Source organism: Amblyomma mixtum, chromosome 7 (assembly GCF_055824585.1).
Source record: "Amblyomma mixtum isolate Tamu chromosome 7, ASM5582458v1, whole genome shotgun sequence".
NCBI lineage: Eukaryota > Metazoa > Arthropoda > Arachnida > Ixodida > Ixodidae > Amblyomma > Amblyomma mixtum.
Window position 1 is genome coordinate 34,685,673 of NC_143018.1, and position 22,411 is coordinate 34,708,083.

The 22,411-nt window shown below is 48.2% G+C and overlaps 1 protein-coding gene across 8 annotated transcripts in view; it reads right to left on the reverse strand.

Annotated features, from left to right (window-relative positions):
* Positions 1 to 22,411, reverse strand: part of LOC149335624 (uncharacterized) — a 366,902-nt gene that overhangs the window by 111,625 nt on the left and 232,866 nt on the right. For 5 of the 8 annotated variants that reach the window (XM_089552212.1, XM_089552210.1, XM_089552208.1 and 2 more), the window contains one exon: positions 9,361 to 11,849. The exons of the other annotated variants lie outside the window; for them this stretch is intronic. In XM_089552212.1, coding sequence (XP_089408338.1) covers positions 9,361 to 9,453 — 93 coding nt within the window. In that variant the 5' untranslated portion in view covers positions 9,454 to 11,849. The remainder of the gene's footprint in view (positions 1 to 9,360; positions 11,850 to 22,411) is intronic. 8 annotated transcript variants of the gene reach the window in all.

Genomic DNA, 22,411 nt, shown 5'->3' on the forward strand with positions numbered 1-22,411 from the left:
AAATCAGCGAAACAAGGTGGCGCTAGGAGGTGCCCAGGGAAAAGCTGTCTCTCTCTCTCTTTCTCTCTCTCTCTTGCCCGCGAGCGGAGATAAGTCCCCTCCCAACACACCAGGCGGGCGGCGAAATCCCCTCTGAGTCTATTAGCGAATCAGCGAAGAAGCCCCCAACACTTGGCAGCCGAGGAAGCGAGTGACCGGACGGCCAAGACTAGAGGAAAGAGTGAGGAAGGGTGACCTGATCGAGAAAGCCGTGGCGCTGGAAAAACAGCGCGCTACAGGGGCAGAGTAGATACAAGCAAAGGCGTGGAAAGAGTACAGGAGGTACAGTCTTTGTCAAAAGTAACCAGGCGGCATGGTTTGCTTCTAGCTCGTACAGTGGAGCCCTTACAGCTTCCCTGAAGCTGAAATGGTCGTTAAAGGTAAGGGCTGGCTGTCTTCTTACCTTCCAACACCTTTTGATCTTTAGGAAAGTCACAAGGGCTCCAATGCAGAAGCTAGAAGCAAACCATGCAGCCTATTTACTTTTTACAAAGACTGTACATGCACTCCGCAAACAAACGTGTACATACAGGGTATTTCACCCAAGACTTTACACAATTTTTTTTTAAAAATGGGCTTCTCGAGTTAGAGGAGCACTTTTTACGGCACAGCACTGTCAGCGATGTAGTACATCAGAATACAGCTGAGACTCGTTAATTAATATTGAATAGTAAACTCTTTAACTATTACTGTTAGGCTCCTTAATTATTGCAAGGCGTGTAGCCCACTTTAAGTGATCTCCATATCAGATTTTAGAGTTTCGAAAACGCGGTTGCCCTCAGCGCTGTGGCCCAACGCATTCCAGCTACATCGCACTAAAATACATACATGCGCTTTCGAGAACCTTGCAAGCAAAGTAACCTCTCCAGTGCACGTACCTCGTCGAAATAGCCAACATTTGCTGGGGCCACAGCGCCGAGGGTAACCACATTTTCGAAATTCTAAAAACTCGCGTGGATATTACTCAAGGTGGGCTACACGCCTCTCAATATTCAAGGAGCTTAACACTAAAAGTTAAAAAAGTTAGCCCTTCAGTACTAATTAACCGCCCTGCTAGATAGCAAGTCTTTCCTGTATTCTGATGTACTACATCACTCACAATGCAATGCCGAAAAAAGCGCTATTCTAACTCAAAAACCCGATTTTTAAAAATTGTGCAAAATCTTAGGTGGAACAACCTGTACAGTAACGAATACATTCCATGTCTGAATGCGCTGAATGCGACGAAGACACGTCGCAAGCAAAATGAACGACAATTTCATACGACCAGTGCACCGTTCATTTGAAGTTGCCGCTCTTTGTGCTTGTGCTGCGTCTTTGTGAATAACTTTAGCGCATTCGTATCCTGCACGTAAACATTTAATAGGCACCTTGAATATACGCGCATATAAATTCTATAATGCGCATACGAGGTGTATCCATCCACTTCATCACAATATGCAAAAAACATGTGACGCGATGAGGAGCATCATGAATATGAATAAATGAATGAATCAATATATATATATATATATATATATATATATATATATATATATATATATATATATATATATACAGAAGAACGTCGAGTTGGGCTAGAAGGTGTATTATTTGAGACAGAAATGGTAATAGCAAGAGACAAGAAAGTCCGCCACAGGACATCCGCTATCTTCAGCTGAGTTTATTTACTGCAAAGCCAGCGCATATAAGAAAAATTAAGGCATGCGCAAAAAACCGGTACAACAAGGTATCAACAAAACCGTTCAAGATACGCTATCTCAGCCATAAAATGGCGGACCGAAGTGCCACATTCCACTTTAAAGAGAAGGAATTAGATTGCGTAATTCATACTTTGGTCCGCCTTTTCATGACTGAGATATCATATCTTAAACGGTTTTGTTGATGACTTGTTGTACCGGTTTTTTTGCGCATGCCTTAAATTTTCTCTATATTTGCTAGCTTTGCAGTAAATAATGTCAGATGAAGTTAGCGCATGTCCTGTCTCAGACTTTGTGTACGTCTTGCTGTAGCGCTATTACCATTTCTGTCTCTCTCTCTCTCTCTCGTGTGTGTGTGTGTGTGTGTGTGTGTGTGTGTGTGTGTGTGTGTGTGTGTGTGTGTGTGTGTGTGTGTGTGTGTGTGTGTGTGTGTGTGTGTGTGTGTGTGTGTGTGTGTGTGTGTGTGTGTGTGTGTGTGTGTGTGTGTGTGTGTGTGTGTGTGTGTGTGTGTGTGTGTGTGTGTGTGTGTGTGTGTGTGTGTGTGTGTGTGTGTGTGTGTGTGTGTGTGTGTGTGTGTGTGTGTGTGTGTGTGTGTGTGTGTGTGTGTGTGTGTGTGTGTGTGTGTGTGTGTGTGTGTGTGTGTGTGTGTGTGTGTGTGTGTGTGTGTGTGTGTGTGTGTGTGTGTGTGTGTGTGTGTGTGTGTGTGTGTGTGTGTGTGTGTGTGTGTGTGTGTGTGTGTGTGTGTGTGTGTGTGTGTGTGTGTGTGTGTGTGTGTGTGTGTGTGTGTGTGTGTGTGTGTGTGTGTGTGTGTGTGTGTGTGTGTGTGTGTGTGTGTGTGTGTGTGTGTGTGTGTGTGTGTGTGTGTGTGTGTGTGTGTGTGTGTGTGTGTGTGTGTGTGTGTGTGTGTGTGTGTGTGTGTGTGTGTGTGTGTGTGTGTGTGTGTGTGTGTGTGTGTGTGTGTGTGTGTGTGTGTGTGTGTGTGTGTGTGTGTGTGTGTGTGTGTGTGTGTGTGTGTGTGTGTGTGTGTGTGTGTGTGTGTGTGTGTGTGTGTGTGTGTGTGTGTGTGTGTGTGTGTGTGTGTGTGTCAGTACTAACTCTGGGGCCACCTGTTTAGTTTACACTTCATGCACGGTCGAAAACATATGCTCCGCAACGCAATAAAAAGAACTGTACTACGAACATCCCACGCTCGACTTGCAGATGAACGCTCCGGTGACAGGCTTAGCTAACCTGTTTTGACATCCTGTTTGTCAACGCGTGTTTAATGTGCGTGCATTTCCCGATTCTAGGCAGTCAGCGAGAGCACAATTTTTCAAGACTTCTGTGACTGAATATTCATGCCTGCGATGAAGGCGGGCGGCGCGGAATTCGTTGTCCGTTGTGTTTCTGTCTGCTTTGCACGGCACGGCACTGTCATTGGACCTTTAAATTGAAGTTGCTTTTCCAGCGAGTGAAAATGCTTCGCCGGAGACATTCTGTATAGCGACTCTTTCGATAATGAGCAGCGGGTTTCATTACATTTTCATTCTTAACGAACATCAAGACTGCGAACTTTTACGAATTTACGAATGGAACAGTTTGCCTGCAGATGTCGCCTCCATATCTAATCATTAGGGGTGTGCGAATATTCGAAATTTTCGAATATAATTCGATTATAATATTTTTAGTATTCGTATTCGATTCGAAGCCCAAGTATTCGTGTTGTTTCGAATATTCGGCATGACGCGAATATTTGTATCTAGCAGAATATTCTATTGCGAGCCGGCGTTCATTTCGGTCCGCAAGTCCTATCGACAGAGACATAACAACATGGCGGTGCCCAGAGCAATGCGTAACGTTGGGCCATGCAGCAGCTGACTGCACTGGTGAGCTTCTTTGTGGCTATACCTGCGAAGCTGGTATAGTCAGAGCTGTGCACGAAATACCTCGCAATACGAGCCAGTTCAGTGCCTATTGAGAAGGCATTTTCTGTGGCTGGAGAAGTCGTTTGAGCTAGAAGGGAACTACTTCTGCCTGACCATGTGGAGCAGCCGGTTTTCCTTCACGACAACCTTTTATGTTCATCCCAGCAGCGCGCTTTTGTGCTTATGGCAAGCTAGCCTTGATCAGTGCTGTGTACTAGCCATCTTCTCTGATATTTCCACTCTTCTAAAAACAATGTTCGAGACTTTGATACTTTTTGTGCAGCCACACACACCTTTTGTGCTCATTTCATCACTGATAGTTGAACCGTGATGTTCTTGGGAGCTGTAGTGGTTTTGTAGTGGTTAAATGCGTCTGTCATTGATTATTCGATATTCGATTCGATATTCGGAACCAAGTATTCGTATTCGATTCGTATTCGAAAAATTTGATATTCGCACACCCCTACTAATCATGCATCTTTTCTCAAGGCTTTAGAAGATATCTTATGTTAGGCTATTTTGATTGCTTTCTTGTTATTGATGGTTTTAGATTACTTATCTCGTTTTTTTTTTTCCTTCATGTACTAAGCTGTATTCATTGCTGTATTGCGCTCCCTGCCCGGTATTGCGCGTGCTTATTGCTAATTCAGTTATAGCCTTGTGTAATCATTCAAAAATACGTATCTATTGTATAAATACACAGGTTCCAAATTGTTTTATTTCTCCCTACATTTTTTCCTTTTCTATACTTCTATGGTTATCTTATAAGTGCGTTTTTACTTGTGTGCATATATAACCAGGTTTGAATTGTATTCCCCCCCTATGTAATGCCCGAAACGGCCCTTAGGGTAAATACATGAAATGAATGAAATTAAACAGTCGCGACATTATACTTCGTGATTCCCCGGCGTACTGTTTCTGTGCATTACGTGTCATGTTGTTTAATGACATTTGATACTGATTTGAAAGCTACCCACTCCTCCCTTAAGTGTTTTTTTTTTCATATAATCACTGCGTTTTATTAATTCTTAAAGATTTGAGTTTGTGAATTGTGAAAATGATAGGTGCAACGTTAACAGACCGGCAGCGGGCGTAGTGGGTGAGGGAACAAACGCGTGTTAATGACATCGTAGTCGAAATCAAGGGGAAGAAGTGGGCTTGGGCAGGGAATGTAATGCGAAGGCGAGATAACCGCTGGTCCTTCAGGGTAACGGAGTGGATTCCAAGAGAAGGCAGACGTAGCAGGGGGCGGCAGAAAGTTAGGTGGGCGGATGAGATGAAGAAGTTTGCTGGGACACGGTAGGCGCAGCGGGCAAATGACAGGGTTATTGGGGAGACATGGGAGAGGTCTTTACCCTGCAGTGGGCGTAGTCAGGCTGATGATGATGATGATTAAAGAGACACTGAGAAAAACTGCATGTAATTAACGTTCAAAGTAAAAAAAAAAATTATTCTCTCGCTCTTTCTGGCCATGTTGGCGTTTTTCCGGCAGCAAAAGACGCATTTACAGCCTAGAAAAAGGATTTTCAAAATCTCCCCGCCCGTTGATCCAGATTAGTGACGTCCTTACCGAAAAGGACGGGTTGCCACCGTTTTAAAGCGAACGGCGTTGTAGCATGGCCTCTGAGATCCGCACCGAAAACATCGGCGTCGACACAGGCATTTTACTTGCGAAATCGGCCGGTGATCGCGCCAGCTGTATTTCGTTTTCCTGCCCTTTCTGGCTTAAGAATACTCCATTTTCAATGAAGATATCCCCTTTGCGACTAGAAGTCTGGAACGCAGTATTCAATCGATACAAGCCAACGTCTATTTGCCCTCACCGTGCCCTTAAAGAAGCAGTTTTCTTACCGTGCGTTCTTTACCATGCTTGCATCAGAGATTTTAGTACACACTGAAACTGTGCAGGCAACCTCAACTGTTATCAAATGCAAGGCAATCTTAAAATGTACCTTATTTCTGCCTGCTTACGAATTGCGAGTTGTATCTGTTCTGACGTTTCTGCACTGGCCTGTGAGGGTTTAGGGAGGCCACACCAAGATTCATAAAGCAGCTTTTAGCTTTCAAAACCTTCCAGCTTGTTATGGAAAACAAAAGCGAAGTGATTTTTTGGCCAAGGTCTAGCGCTGATATTTTAGAGTTGTGCAACCAAGTCGGCTCGCGCCTAAGCGCCCTAACTGGTAGTCGGACCGCAGTGGCGGATAGCGGTCATTAGCATGATAATATTGAATAGAAAAGAGCGCCACAGGCAATACCGTCCGTTCTAATTGCGTTTTCGCTCTAAATAAGAGAGGGAGGAGGGGGGAGAGGGAGGTTAGAAGCTGGTAGGAACAGAATTCACTAGGCGATTCGGTACCCATCCACGTTGACCGTTGCCTTTTTAAGGAGTGTTAACCCGAAACGAGGGCAGCGACGTGAGAGAAAAAGCCAACTTCCTCCAAGCGTTCGCTTTCTGCTCGGGGCATTCGGAGCTTAAATGTAAAAAAAAAAAAAAATGCGCCCTGAAACGACCCGGTAAACGCGAGAAAGGACACGGAGCACGCCAAAGCGCAATTGGGGCCAGGGGAGCGGCTAAACCTACAAAAAGAAACTATACAGCCACTCTCGATGCTACATAACGATGTCATAAAAGTACTCCCCCCTCCCCCCACCCCCTCATCACAAAGTCAACACCAACGAACGGCTCCGAGCAAGAGTACAGCAAAAACGGCCAGCAAACAGGCGGGAAAATCTGTGCAGGCGGTAAGAAAACCAAGGGTAGACAAGCAAAAAAAAAAAGAAGTTGCACGGAATACCGGCAATAAACGTGTAATAACATCGGTCCCTATAGTTGGAGCGCACAGGCACGCACACACACACCAGGATCAAGAAAACCATCACCACGAAGAGGGAGCAGGAACTCACACAGAGCAGAAACAAAAATAAATAGCAGCAAGCGGGAACATGAACGCGTACACAGATGAAACAAAAAAAAATCGCGACAACAAGCGGGAACAGGAACGCACACAGAGTACAGGAGCAAGAAATATAGCAACAACAAGCTAGAACAAGACCAAACAGATGTATAGATCACCGGCGGGTAGCAAACAGGCTACGGACAGTCTATAGATAGTAAGAACAAAAAAAAAAAAAAACAAGCGGGTTGGCGTGCGAAAGAAGAAAAAGGCGGCGGAAAAATATGTAAGCTCCGCTACACAAACACGTAGACACCTGCAGCGCGAAGCCCTGGGAGGATCGACACCGACCTAACAATGAGCTCGTTTCTCCGGCTATATAAACGCCGCGGCGACTTCCCCCAGTGGGTAGGAGAGCCTTCTTCAAACAGCGCCGTTCGCGGAGCCTGCGTTCTTCGCGAGAAATGGTGCAGCGCTTGGTTAACGCTTGGCGGCTTTCACCGGTTTGGTCGGGCGGGCTAGCGGACGAGATTTTTGCCGCACGACCACGCTTTGCAACGCTCACTGCAACCAGGGCTTATTGTAAAACGCGCTACGTATTGTAACATGCGTATTGTAGCAGGCCTATTGTAACTAATGCGTATTGATGGTTTATTGGGGTTTAACGTCCCAAAGCAACTCACGCTATGAGGGACGCCGTAGTGAAGGGCTCCGGAAATTTAGACCAGCTGGGGTTCTTTAACGTGCACTGACATCGCACAGTACACTGGCTTCTAGAATTTAATGCGTATTGATATACGTATTGCAATGCGTATTGCGACAACGCATTGTAACAGGAGTGTACTGAAATCTGTATTGTAACAAACGCGTAACGTAACAAGAGCCAGTAAGGGTGCGTCGAGAAGTGTTTTTAAGCGGTGATATCCATTGGCCCGAGGCAATGATTTCCACCAAGGGGGCCCGATGCCTATCACCGTCATTTCATTGCCACGGAGAAGGTAGAAATCTACGGGCGTTTACTTGCATTTTTGTACTGCTCTTCGACCGCCTTTTTCTTCTTTTTTTTTTTAATCTTTCTTGTATTCACTTACAGCCGTCCTCCGGGGTGGAAGGCTGAGCAAGTTCGGCATGTGTTGTACACACTTACACGGCCCAACGTTCTCTCTCATTAAAAACGCCCGAGTAATGCGAAACCGTTTCACTTCCACATTGTTGGATATCATCTTGATAAAGAAGCCTCCGGTAGCGGCGCCGAAAATTATAAACAGCCCCGATTTAAGAAGCCTAGATAACTCTATAGGACCTATACGCCTCATGCTGAGTCCATGCTGAGCCCATATTGGCTCCCATCGGTCCCATCTGGATGTCTAATCACATTGAGAATTCATTGGACCTAGAAAGGGCCTAATAGGTCCTCTATGGGTACACATACCTTCAATATGGTGCCTGTATTCACCATTACAGACCATACAAGACAGAGGTCCTGCTGCCTCTGACGGAACTCGACACACCCCGCAGAACTCGGCGTGCAGTGCCCAGACGCGGCCTACTCATTGCTTCAGCCTTAAATTGGATTGTTTCATTAATGTGCTGATTTTTATTCATTTCGTGAATGTCCATACCAATGAGGATTTCTGCATTGCAACGCGTTAAGACCACGGGACTGCAGACCATACTGGATGGTATCTTGTAGCACTAACAGGACGCAGACCAGAAAAGGGAAACGGAGCTGCAATGCCTCCAAGTATGTACCGACCTGCCCATGAAGTTGTTCTGTAGGACTATTATCCCAGTACGAGTAGCCGTAATATGTCAGGGAACTCTGAGTTAGCACTCAAAAACCAGGCTTATTTCTACATCTCTACTCTGAGTTGGCATTCAAGCACCATGCTTATTTCTACATCTTTTGTTTCAAGCAAGAAAAAAGTCTAGCGACGGACTATTTGTGTGTACAGGAGTAACAATAGGGGGCGGTCGTGAACATGGGAGGAGCTTCACTGCACACTTGAGTTCTATGCGACTGTAGCGTCCAGTACCTCATGCCTCTGTCTTGTTTGCACAGCCAGATACCACCATAGCCATCCTCGCTGCATCGCCTGCAAGCTTTCAGCTCAAACGCTACCACTCTAGGTCAAGACGGACTAAAAGAACTACAGCAGTTAGTTTCCACGGACTAACCTCGTTGCATATAACCATCTGTCGCTCAAAGATCAGCCTTTGCTCACTCAGGCACTAACCGCAGCAGTAAGACATTTGGGGAGTAACGGCATCGCACAAAACCATCAGTCTCTCACAGAGAAAGAAAGGGAGAAATGGACGGAAAGGCAGGGAGGTTAACCAGTCGATGCAGTTGGCTACCCTACACTTGGGGAGGGGAACAAAGGGGAAAAAAGGAAAAAGAGCGGCAATGAAAGGAGTTTTTCAAGTGTCCATCGACCACTATGTCAAGGGGACAGAGGGTGCGCACTAAAAACTTAAAGATTATAGACGGGAATACAACCCCGAGTCCTTTAAGAATCTCAGGAGCGCTTTCACCGCTTTCCTTTGTGAGGAAGGTTGTGTCCGAGGCCCCTGAACCTTGGACTAACCATTACTTCCAGAGACTAACTGCAGCGGTTAGTTTTTGGAACTAACTGTACGTACACCCTTTACTCCCTGAGGGAGCAATTATTACTCCTTCGGAGACTAAAGTACACCCCCCTCCAAGGAGTAACTGCATGCTGCGAGGAAAGGTGGTGCATTTAGTCCCATTTTACACCACTATATGACTCGGAGTGCAGAAGGGGCGAAAAGCGGAAACAACGCCAAAGCCTCCACACTCACCCCGATCTGGCTCCTGCAGACGGTCCACTGGGCAGCGTTGCGTCGGCGGCGGTCCCTGGACGCGAATCGCATGCATGTCGAGTAGGGAATCATGCCGGCTGCGGCGACGGTGCGCTGAGCAAACGCGACCACTGCCCCTGCACGACACGGTGGGTTGGCGTCGAAGGCGTTTCGGATCCGTGTCTTCGTGAGGAAGAAGAGGAGAGGAGGTCAGCCAAGGGATTTCCGAGGTGCGTTCACACAAGAGTCCAGTGCTTCGGCTTGGCTTCCCGGTGACGGTGCATCAAGACGATTCGGCTGAAGTCGACACGACAAATCACGTAGTCTCAAGCGCTCGGAACCAGTCGTTTCCTTTCCTTCCCTCTTTCTCTCTCACCGTGAAAATTTCTACCAACCTTGAGGACTTTAAAGTCTTCGATTACACTTCGCTGAACTGAGGCGATCTTATTTTAATTTTTTTTCTGAACAATGTGCCCTTTTTAATCGGTCTGAAAGTTCGCGACCAAGCGCAGCAGGTCGGCAAATGCGAGATTCCAGCTCAGTCTTTGCAGCTCAAGATATCTGTGTCGTTTCGAAGTTCTCGAGTTGGTTCCACCGGATTCACAGGACCGACGTTTCAGTCGAGAGCCACTGAGGAGAACCAAGTTTTGCAGTCTAGCTTTTCGCAAGCTCTGGAGATCTTCGTTGAAATCTGCAAGTCTCCCACTGAAACTTCAAATTCCTATTGAGCGCTAGAAACAGCAGCGTTTTGGACAATTAGTGCTGCTGCTGAATGTCGGTGGCACTCATTCGGCTTTAACGGCTGACAGGAATTTCAGTTTGTGCCACTCAATTTTCTTGACTGAGCAAATACTGTTTTCCGAGTAAAATTCAAAAATTCGGCAGGTACTGTAAAACAGATAGCGACGGGTCACTCTTGACAACGGTCGGTCGACGGTCGTTGCTTGACTTCCGATTCACCACGCCCGCTCACAACCTTTGAAGCACGAACACGACGGTTCTCCTGAGGTCTCGTAGAACAGTTCAAACGCACGAACTGATCGAACACTCGTAGATAACCAGAACAGCACGTCCTAACTCACTAATTTACAAATCGATGTGCGACTGTTTTCCACCACAAAGACAGCAGCTGACTATGGGGTGCTATCACTGTACACTTGGCGCCTGCTATTTCGAAGGCTGTCAAGATGAGTTGTCAGCTTGTGTGTTGAGCCTTTAAGACGATGCTTTCGAAAAATCTATACAGCGGTCGATGGTGAGCGTACGCTACACGAACGTTGAAGAGCTTCGGGTCGCAGACAATGACGAAACGGGTAAAAACACCGGGGTGATCAACTCGTGAACAGGATTCCTCGATGCGTTAAAGACTGACAATCGGAGAAACGACTATTTTTCTAACATACAACGCTGGAAGTGTAGATGCGGACGTTGGTAATATGGCCACTCACATAGGTTACAGGTTTTTCTAACATGTAAAGTGAACGAAAGAATTTCGACGCACTGGCTTGGTCTATCAGCCCTCGCAACAGACAATCACTCGCGATGATGATGCCTAGATATGTGCTACTTGTCGTTCAATGATTATACCACCGGCAACGTGAAGTCCAGAGGGCTGTGATGTGTTGTGGACACAGAAGTCAAGTTAGATAAATAGAGCCTGGTGAAGTGAACACAATGGCGGAGCAGTTAGGCTTAGGAAACACTGAAGGGTTACAAATGATGCTCCTTGGCAGATAGGCGTGACGTCACTGCGTAGAGCAGTTCCGACGCTTCGTGGATGATGCGGCTCCACCGATGAACACGTTGTACCTTGAACGTTGTGTTGAGAGATCGTGTGATTCGATTGGAACACGTTTCCAGTATTGCCAGTGGAAGATGGGGCCGCTTACAGGCGACACATGTGGTTAAAATTAGCTCGTTGGCAGCGAATAGTGAGCGACTTGTTTTCACGCAGTAGGAGCACGATGAAGTAGACAGTGACGCCGAGCAAAAGGACGGTGAACAAACGAGGGATGTACACACAGACGGCCTAAATGAGCGCTGCTTTCAACGACGATCCCGTTGAACTCGCAAACGACACACACAGACGCAAGAGGGCGCTCGATGCGCGAGCCGGAGGAGGTGACACGATACTGGGCTTGATTGGTCAGGTCAAAGTGACGTAGCTCTCAAAACTATGCGATGACGTTAGGCGCCCAAAAAATGCCGATACACTGGAGCTACGGAGAGCGATCTCTCAGTTGTAGAACAACGGCGATGGATCGGGCGATGGAGACAGGAGAAACGCCTGAATGTCTGTTGGATGCGGAAGAAGAGCGGACAAATGGCGGCCGGCCGGAAGTGACGTGGGCTAGGCGGTCGGTGCAGTGCCGCTGGCGGAAGCGTGGAGTTCCGGGGCCGCGGGAGGGACGGGCCGGCGCCTGGGAAGGTGGCCGTCCTCAGGACCGTCTCCGGCGGCGTGCACACTCATGGCTTCCGGTTCCACGACTCTGCGTCATTGAAAAGACAAGGGGGGGGGGGGGGGGGGGGCCAAAGGCGTGAGTGGTACGTAGGGAACAACACCGTCCTTCAGGCTGGCCTGAAGGGACACCAACAACCTCTAATCGCTTGACCAGAAGTGAGGCTAGAAAAGTAAAGTTCAATTGAGTTTAATTATATTTGTATTGTTAAGCATATATGCTCAATTCTAAAATGCGCGACGGGTATACCCGGACCCAAATATAGCTATAGTCGGATACAACTTAAGCCTGTAGTGAAGCTCGGCCCATATTCAGCACCACTACTGCAATGCCAAAAAAGTTGTCCGCGAGTATAGTAGTGCTACCGCGCTAAAAACACACCCTCGCATCCACCCGTCTAATAAAAATCTAAACAGAGGTGGCGAACAGTGCAATGTTGTCGCGTTCCAACAGCGAGTTCAAAATCGCCAACGTCACCGTAAACCACGGGCGGCTTCTACATTCCGGGGCCGCTGCACGAGAGCGCAGCCTTGCTTGGGCTGCAGTCAGCAGAACGGATGCATCTCGAGGAGCGCAGTGGGCCGACGGACGAGGTAGGAATGCGACGACCCCGTCGGGGCGGCGCACAGACCGCACACGCTGGAGGCCTGGATCGCGAAGCTCCCCGCTTTCTGGGTGCGTCTACCGCAGATTCCCCCGTAATACGGGTGCCGTCCGTCGTTGGCGCGCATATAACGCTTTCTGTGCCAAACTGTTTGCGAACGGCCATACGTGCAATACGTACGCAGTCGGTAAGCTGTTTGACTGCTATGAGCAAGCGGAACACAAAGATCGTGTACCTTATAGTGATTGATACATGAGGATTGGAGAATGAAAGGTGGGGTGCAGGTGCCTGCTGCGACTCTTGAGGCGTCTTTAAGTCACACAAAGACGACACAATAATGCGACTGTTTGGTCAGGAGAGCGCGAAGTTGTCATGTGCCAAAACTCTGCGAAGACATTGGGCACCCCGAAAGCGCTGACGAAACAGAGAGGCTGCGGACAAAGATCTCTAGTTCTCCAACAATGATTCCCATCGGGTGATGAATGCAAGTAGAACGATTGAAGGTCTGCAGTGTTGGAGGGGAGCCAGATGATGTAACGCTCGCGACGCCTTTACCGTGTCCACTTACTGGCGATAGAGGGCACTGGGGGCGCCACAGCAGCGACACCATACGGCACGGCGGCTGGTCTACCAACGCGCTCAGAACCAGTGTTTTGGCACACAGTGAAGCCGGTTTCGCTTTCAAACAATATGTGCACACCGGTATAGTCGTGTGAAATGAGCCACGCAGAGACTGCATGCGTCACACAAGCAAGTCTTAAAACAGCCCTCTGTATCGCCCGCAATGTGTCAGAGATCTGACCACTTGTTTTACCTGCTCAACACGTGACCAGATGACACGCGCCGAAACGTTTCATGCTGATAGTACAGCCCAAAGCGAGAGGAGGATTTTACCCTCGCGCTGAGTGGCTTGGCGACTCCCTGATACCGCATGCGTCGAAGCCCGACAGTCCGTGACGCTTGGCGAACGGCAAACAATGCGCACTGCGCAGGCGCTTCCAGAACCTCGCCTAAACATGAATCCAGCCCAGCACACATTGTGCGTTTACAACACAAAAGTCTATCTGGAGTCGCTCAGATCCTTTTTTCCGTACCTCCTCTTTGAGTTACCTGACGGCGGCCGCGGTTCATAGCCAGAAGACAGCAGTATACGGTACACAGCCCCGGAGAAACAAGACAAAAGAGCGGGACATATGTATGCAGACCTTACCTTATTTCACCAACTAGCCAACACCGTTATTATAGAAAATAGCAGCTGGAAAACAGTGAGGGCTGGAAAATGGTGCATAAAAGGCGGGAAATGCAGATTAAAAAGAAATAGAACGGATCGGGAAAATAAGCGATATTATACAGTACGGCCCGTTTTCAAGGTCTTCTTGCCAAGACTGGGGATCCGCTGCCACTGAAACACGAAGCTGCCTTATTCTCTTTCGCCCTCTCAAGGACGCTCATCCTTCTCTCTCTCGCTCGCTCTCGAGAGTGCACGAAGACACGCGCGTGACATGCGCGTTACACGGCGGCAATCGCGGCACCCACGGCAGGGGGACAGCGCCAAGCGAGACACGAACCCCGTGGTGCGCCGAGGGTGGAGGGCCGTAAATAGAAGACGCCCACAGCGTGCCACCATCGCGCCGCATCCCAAACAGCGGCGTCACAGGGAAACAAAAGCAGAGGAGAAACCCTCTCGGAGAGTGCGCGCCGAAGATCTAACGTTGGTATACGTGCTCGACTTCGCTGTGGTGCAGCCCGAAATGCATCCTATGCAACCCGCTTTACCAGACATATCAATCACAATTAAAAGACCCACGCTCGCTTAAAGAAAATAGTACGACCCAAACCACACTGAACCAACTTAGAGGACACACAGCCACAGTACAGGACAGCTTGCAGAGGCCGGAAGCCGCTGCAAAGCACTGATAAACGCCAGATCGCGGAGAAGCCAGATCTACGAGCTTTGAAGCCAGGGACGGTGGTCACAAGCCAGTCGGAGCACAGTTGCTGAGCGCTGGCAATGTCCAAAAGTGGTAAGCGTTACCTAGACCGAGGAGCGCGCTATCGAGGAGCGGCGGGAGCGGATTACCGGGGAGCGGGTTACCGAGGAGCGGGTTACCGAGGAGCGGGTTACCGAGGAGCGGGTTACCGAGGAGCGGGTTACCGAGGAGCGGGTTACTGGGGAGCGGGTTACTGGGGAGCGGGTTAGCGAAGAGCGGGTTACCGAGGAGCGGGTTACCGAGGAGCGGGTTACCGAGGAGCGGGTTACTGAGGAGCGGGTTACCGAGGGGCGGATTACTAGGGAACTGCCGCCTCCGTCGGGGAAGACGTAATGATCGAAGGCAACAAAAACGGCATCTCCGTGCAAGCACCCGAACCACGCCTCATAGCGGTTGATGGAATAAAAAACTTAGGGGACGCTTATTGTCATCTTAAGAGTACTTGGGGGTTCCCTGGAGTACCCTTCCCGTGTAACGTGCTGGTAGAAGGCCGCTATTTATCCCACTGAACTAACGTTCCTCATTGAGGAAGCGCGCCGGTTCCCTGGTCAAGGACTGTCGTTCGATTCCGTTCTGCCATTTTTTTTTTTCTTTCCAGCGAAACTGCTTTGCTACGTCACCACACTCTTGGCAAATCAGGTTTTTGCAGCCACAACGCCTCCGACGCCGGGTTCGCTACCGCGCTAAAAACGCCACGCGTCGGACCTTGCCGAGAACCGCACAAGAACATTCCAGGGGGGGGATCCAGAAACGGGAACGTTCCTTAGGTAAACACAAGGGCCTCACCAACACGCAACCTAGACTGCGTCGTACCTACGCCTGCCGTTCTCTCTCTTCCCATCCTCTCCTGCCTACCCTCATCCCTTCTTACACAGCGCCGTTTAGAAATCAAGTAAGTGTCAGACAGCTGCAAATCATTTCCTTTGCCCATAACCTCCTCCTCTCTATCCTACTCAATCACGGAACATCAACAAACACCTTTTTACCGGGTTGTTTAAATAATTTTCTTCCTCTCTATCTCTCTTGCCCGCTACGAACCGCGTTTCGATGGAGGCGAAATGCAAAAAGCGCCCGTGTGCTGTGCGACGTCAGCATACGTTAAAGGATCCAAGCGGTCGAAATTATTTCGGAGCCCTTCACTACGGCACCTCTTTCTGCTTTCGCTAAACCTTCCTACGTTTCTTCACGGCGCAGTTGAGGTGTTCATCAATATTTGGTTCAAGTTTTATGGGGATTTTAACGTCCCAAAGCGACTCAGGCTATGAGAGACGCCGTTGTGAAGGGCTCCGGAAATTTCGACCACCTGGGGTTCTTTAACGTGCACTGACATCGCACAGTACACGAGCCTCTAGACTTTCGCCTCCATGTAAATTCGACCGCCGCGACCGGGATCGAACCCGCGTCTTTCGAGTCAGCTGCCGAGCGCTATAACCATTGAGCCATCGCGGCGGACGTGTCCACCAAGAAGTGGGACAGTTACTGCGCCATTTCGTTTCCTCAAAAGCCAGTAAAAACACCCTCGAACTAGAAGAAGGTGTCGTTGTCGATGATGGTGGTGACTACATTTGTCGCCACAGACGCGTGCAATGCGCTCCAGGACTCCTTAGTAAGCTCAATATCAGTGTGTCCATCTCCGCAAGCTATAATCAGATACAACTCAAGAACGGAGTGGCTTTTGCCCATCAGAGGAACCCCTTCCAGCCAATGGCGTCGGCCGACTCTCATGAACCTGTTAGAGTAATAATGCAGTGACCGCCAGATGAAAGGGGGAAAATCTACTCCCCGCATTGTCGGGGATAATTCCCTTCCTTGAATGTCACGCCCCTCCTTGTATTGTGATGCTACACGCACTCTACCAGGTTCACGAGGATCGGCCGACGCCATTGGCTGGAAGGCGGGTCCTTTGACGGGAAAGTAGCTTTATTCTTGACTTGTATCCGACTATACAGCGTGTTTCACCTAAGACTTTCTGCAATTTTTAAAAATAAGCTATTTGAATTAGATGCGCGCTTTTTCTGCCATAGCAATGTCAGTGGTGTAGTACATCATAATGCAGCTAAGACGTGCTAACTAGCAGGCTTGTTAACCAATATTTAATAGTTAACTTTTAAACTATCACCGTTGGGCTCCTTAATTATTGAGAGGCATGTAGCCCATCGTAAGTAATGTCCATATCCGTTTTTAGAATTGCTAGAACGCGATTGTCCTCGGCGCTGTGGCCCAACAAATTTCGCCTACATCGCGCCAAAATACATGCGGTTTGAGAAGCTTGCAGGCAAAGCAACCTCTCCAGTGAACCTAATTCGTCGAGATAGCCAAAATTTGTTGGGCCACAGCGCCGAGGATAATCGCGTTCTCGAAATTCTAAAAACGGATATGGACATTACTTACGGTGGGCTACATGCCTCTCAATAATTAAGGAGCCCAACGGTAATAGTTTAAAAGTTAACTATTAAATATTGGTTAACAAGCCTCCTAGTTAGCACGTCTTAGCTGCATTATGATGTACTACAACACTGACAATGCTATGCCAGAAAAAGCGCGCATCTAATTCAAATAGCTTATTTTTAAAAATTGCAGAAAGTCTTAGGTGAAACACCCTGTATAGTACGATGTATAAACATGTCGTCGCCTTCTCGGTGCCAGATCAACGCTAGTACGGCTATACGGGGTCTGCCTGGCTTGACACGTACGCCAGAGTCTCGAAAGTCCTTCACGGCTCCTTTTGTCGTTCGCGACCCTCGCTTCTAGGAGAAGAAAGGATGGCGAACGCACTCACCTGGTGACAACAGCGCGTGTCGTGAAACTATTTACGGCGCACTAGGAATAGTACTTAAACCGCGCCACGGCCTCCGTCTCCGCCGTTGTCGAGGTAGTGATAATACTATGGGAGCCGGCTCTAATGCTGGGAGAGCGTCTTTCACGCTTTCGGCGACAAAAAGCCTTTCAGCTTTTCTCTTGCGAACACCCCCACCCTGGCACCGGGCCGACGACGCCGTGAACAAAGTGGGTGCTCATTCGAGCCGCTCTTTAGAGAAAAAAAAAAAAAAAAAGAACGGGATATTGCCTCAACAGCGCAACAAGGACGGGGCGAAACGGAAACAACAGACAAGAATGCATAGCAACTCGCCCAAGTTACAGCAATGATAAAAAAAAAAAAAGGTGGAGGACCACCGCATAGGAGTGGACGGTCTGTGGAGGTGGCTTGCAACAAAAGGGAATGAATGACGGATGTGGCCCTCCATTCAGAAGATAGAGAATTCTCTCGCACAAGCTCCCCCCCCCCCCTCCCCCCCTGTCACTTTTTCGCACTACAGCGCCTCTTTTGTTGCTCTATACCCTTTATCCAGAGTTATGGAAAAACCTGAAAAGAACTATTTTCTGCAGCCTAATTCATTCTTTGTGCTCCCAGGTTCCCCAAAAAATTTACTTCTTTAGGATAAAGTACAAATGCAATAGCGTGTCTCCTGGTGATATTCTTTTCTCCTATGCTTTGAGGTGTGCTTTCAAACAAAACAACGAAAGAAAACAATTGGAAGGGACATTTAAGCTCCGCCTTAAGGGTATGAAGCGATAGCCTTAATGGGTTCATGTCCACATATACGCCACTGGTCGTTCTTGACTTTGCATTAATAGATCCCTGGGAGCCCTCATACCCCTTCTGGCGCAGTGGCGCAGCGGTCAAGCGATGCGCCACTGCCCTGCGATGGCAGGTGCTGCCACCGGTGGGGCTTGTGCGGCCCAGATTGCTCTGGCTGAGCAATCTCTCGCGACCAGTCATTAATTTAACTCCCCCCTGCCACGGTGGTCAGTTTGCTCACAGTCCGGTGGGCAGGTTGTGATGGTGGCACAAGGTCACGTGACTTGTGTGGCCCACCAAGATGGCTTCCCACGAGATTTTTGGCTCACAACGCCGTCGAGCCTGTATTAAACCAACAGAGCCAGGAACCCGATATACACACCTTTAATCAGGTGTTACACTTCGATTTGATTGGACGAGGATATAAGCAGTTGAAGAAACGTGCACTGCTTGCCATCAAGTGGACGAATCGAGGCTTCATTGATTCACAGCGCATGCGCATACGTGCCCGACCGGCCGGATAAAGATCAGGTCTGCAACTTGAGTATAACCTTTTTCTGTGCCCCTACCGCAGCCACCACCGCGAGCGGGCATCAGCGCATGCGCCGAAGGCAATCTGCGCATGCGCTGTTGGCATACTGTTTTGGCGCTGTTGGCCAGATGCTGGCGAAGTGCATAACCAAACTTTATTTTATTTTACAAATGTGCATACAGTCTTTAGGATGAGCCACAGGCCAAAAGCTAAAGAAAATAGCTTGAAAATGCCTGTGGCTCATCTAAGAGCCATTATAAAATAATACAATAAACACATGCATACAACGGTGGCAGATCGGAAACGAGCACACTGTAGAAAGAATTTATAATATTTACGATTGAACTGATGGGTACACAGAGATGTAGTTTGAAACTAGAAAAAAACAATTAAAACTGAACAAATGCATTTGAAAGTTATACACTGCTGGGTTGATTACAAAGGGGAAAAGGACACCGATACATACACAAACTACAATATATGAAAAGAAGTTATGGAATATTATTTACAAAGTACACTTTTAAATCATGTGGTCGGAGGTTATACATGCTCAGCTGGTTAGATTCGTAGCTGTTTAGAACATTAGGTATAAGGAAGTTAAGTGCTTGTTTACCATAGTTAGTTCTAGCTCGTGGAAGTGTCCATTTTGCAGTTGATCGGGTTTGAACATACTTTTCTATGGGCTTTAACAATGCGATATTAAGCAAAAAATTACATATTGATGGTGAAGAAAATTTGAGATAGTATAATAGGCGGTACTCAAGAAAAACATTGACACGAATTGCTTCATACTTAGTAAACAATTCAGCCGTATGGGCAGCCGTATGCGCACCTTGCCTGTCCGGGTCGTCTGCGCTGATAGTGGCTGCCAATACTCCTATGTGGGCAGTAAAATGGGAGTAAGCTGTCTTCGATAGCGCACATAATTTTATAAAAGGGTGTGCGCAGAAGGACACTACTTTGAGTGTGGCGGCAGTTATATGCTGAAACTTTATATTAAGTGAAGACGGGTTAGCGTTTTTGCATGCATCCACGAAGGGTGCACAAGGCGCTACGTCTACCTCAAAAAAAAAAAAATTCAGGGCGCACTTTGGCTTTCTCAAGTGCTGCAAGGCGAAAGCCTTTCCTGGCGCACTGTTTGGCATTGACTGCGAGACTGCTTGTGCTGTACTAGTGCTTTATTTGACTACACACTTTGACTGCCGACTTTGACTGCTTCTTTAGCACGACTCTCTCTCTGCTTCGATGAGTTCGGTTGTGTTGTTCGCAGTAATGACAAGGGAGTGACACTCTCATAGAGCCAATGGGGACGTTTTTTTTAGAAGGCGATGGTGGCGGCACCTGGGAGAGGCGGTAAACGCATCAAAAATCCAATACGGCGGCGCGCGTTTAGGCGGCTGGTTGTGGCCGGTTGCTCGCGCTACAGTGCACTGTACCCGCGCGTTCCTGGTGCTGGCGGCCGCTAGCTCGATCCAAGCTTTGTAAATAGTGGTGATTAACTGATCCCGCGCTGCATTCACGCTTGATTTCCTAAGTACTTACGGAATCTGCTCACTGGCTTTTGTATTTCGATGTGTCTGTTGATATAGCATGGTGTATGGTGGCGAGCGGCGCGACTGCTTAGCAGCTGCGCTCGATCGAGAACGAAAAGCGTAAATCGTTTTTGTACAAAGAACAATTTATTAAAAGAACATCAGCAGTGACAATCGATGTCCAAAAAGTGATTTTAAGTATGAGTGACATTGCAGTATCAGTAACAGGCATCCCAAAAATCAAAATAAAAAAACGCCATTATGTAAACCTAGCAGACATGAGCGCACAGAGAATATATAGGGGATAAAAAAAGGTATCAAGGTACAGTATACATAATAAAATGCTACATGACTGAATATACGTTTGTACGCGACTTTGTAAGAGACTTAGGTAAATAGCAGAGAAGTAAAACATCTGACCTGTATTGAAACGCATCAGTCTGTGGCTATGAATAAACACACGCAGAGAAAGGCAGAGAAAATTTTCAACCTTTGACTCGTGTAGAAGAAATCGCAGTGCGTTGGGCTAGGGACAACATAATATGCTGCAGTGCTAGTTCTTAGCATAAAGACTCCAAGAAAAGCTCACTGTGTGACTCGACATGACGCCAATGACGCTGCTGCAGTGCGAATGTCGCCGACGTCGCCGTTTTCGCTTGCGCGGCTGACCGTGCGTCGTCTGCTTGTCGTCTGCTGCCGCGTTACCCGCGTCGTCATCTTCGCAACTAATTTCTTTGATGTTTTATTTTTAATACCTATGGCTGGTTATAATTTAGTTCATAAGCATGTTTTTATTATTGATAGTGGTCGAAAATTTTCACTTTTATTAGGCTTAACTGCAGCCCCGTTTACCGCCGATACCAGGATCGCTGCAATCGTTTCGACCGGGGCGCCACCCTCGGCGCGGACGCGCAACTTGCAACATGCCACAGCCCTGGTAATGAGGTATGTAATCTGGTCACCCACTGACGCCTTACGCCCCTTGTCGGAGCGGTCGACAACTATTTTATTTGTTGTCGTCTGCTCCAAAAGTGGGCGTCAGGCATCCGTGGGTGACCTCATTACTTCGAATCCGCGCACTCTGACGTCATAACTATTTCGACCAACCGAAAAGCGTCACACCTCAACCGAAAAGCGTCACACCTCAGCTGACAACCTTCTGTCGACAACGATGAGGCATTAAAGGCTTCCGCCTTAATATGTCGCACAAGATCCATGCGCAAGCCCGCTGCCGCATCCGGACCTCCTGCGGCTTGGCTCTGAGACGCCGATTCATTACACACCGCGCGCAGGCTAGCACATAGCCGCAGTATTCAATAAACGGTGTACACACTGTTTATTGAACTTTGTCTATACAATGTCTACAGACTGTATACAAACTTTTTTAAAGGACACTCAAGGCGCACCGGTTACGTGCGCCCAGCGAGGAAATCCCGGCGGCGGCTCGGAGGTTGCGGACGCGCAAAATAGCTTCTTCGCTCCGGCCCGCGACGACCAAGAGCGCGTCGCGAAGGCTCAGAGTGGGGTCAGGCGCGCGAGCGAGACTTCGCGGACAAGCAGGCGGAACGGGTCGGGGTACAAGACCGAAAATAACGGCAGGTCTCCCTCCTCCTCCTCCTCCTCACCCGCTCCCGCTGCAGCACACGCTTTCTTTGGTGGGTCAGTGTGGTGCAGCAGCGGAGAGGAGGATACACTACACCCTCTGCTCTCAAAAGAGAGGGACAGACAGGTATCAACGAAAGCAGTGTAGTAAAGCTACGTCGTATCATATGTCTCATCAGAGTAATCCTAACACAGCTATAGCCACTTCTGTTCAACACAAAAAAAAAACGCACAAATAGTCCAAGCAGGCCTCACTAGATGCGATTATTTAATATGACGACGTGAAACATCAGCTGCCAATTTTTAATGCACGCGTACTAAATTTTATTTAAAATCACAGAATAGTTTCATGTCATAAGTGGCCTGGTATAGTCGGATACAACTGCAGAACGAGAATAACGGAATGTTGGAGCATGATTAAATGAATACTGGCGCAACAAGGACACCAACAAGAAAGGGACACCACATGCGTGTTCCACGTGTTGGTTTCGGAGCGATAATGCGACGAGTGTCATGCTCGAGCTGAATGTTTAAATATGCCACCTTTCCGTGTAGTAAACAGTTGGTAATGTGCGCATGTGGTGTCCCTTTCTTGTTAGTGTCCTTGTTGCGCCAGCGTTCATTTCATCAATTGACGAAGGAAGCGGCTTTTCCCCGTCGAAGGGTTATTTTACAACAAAATAGCTTCAAGCACTCGATTTAGAGGCAAGAAAAAGGCGAGAATCTCGGAGATCCTAAACTTCACACGTGT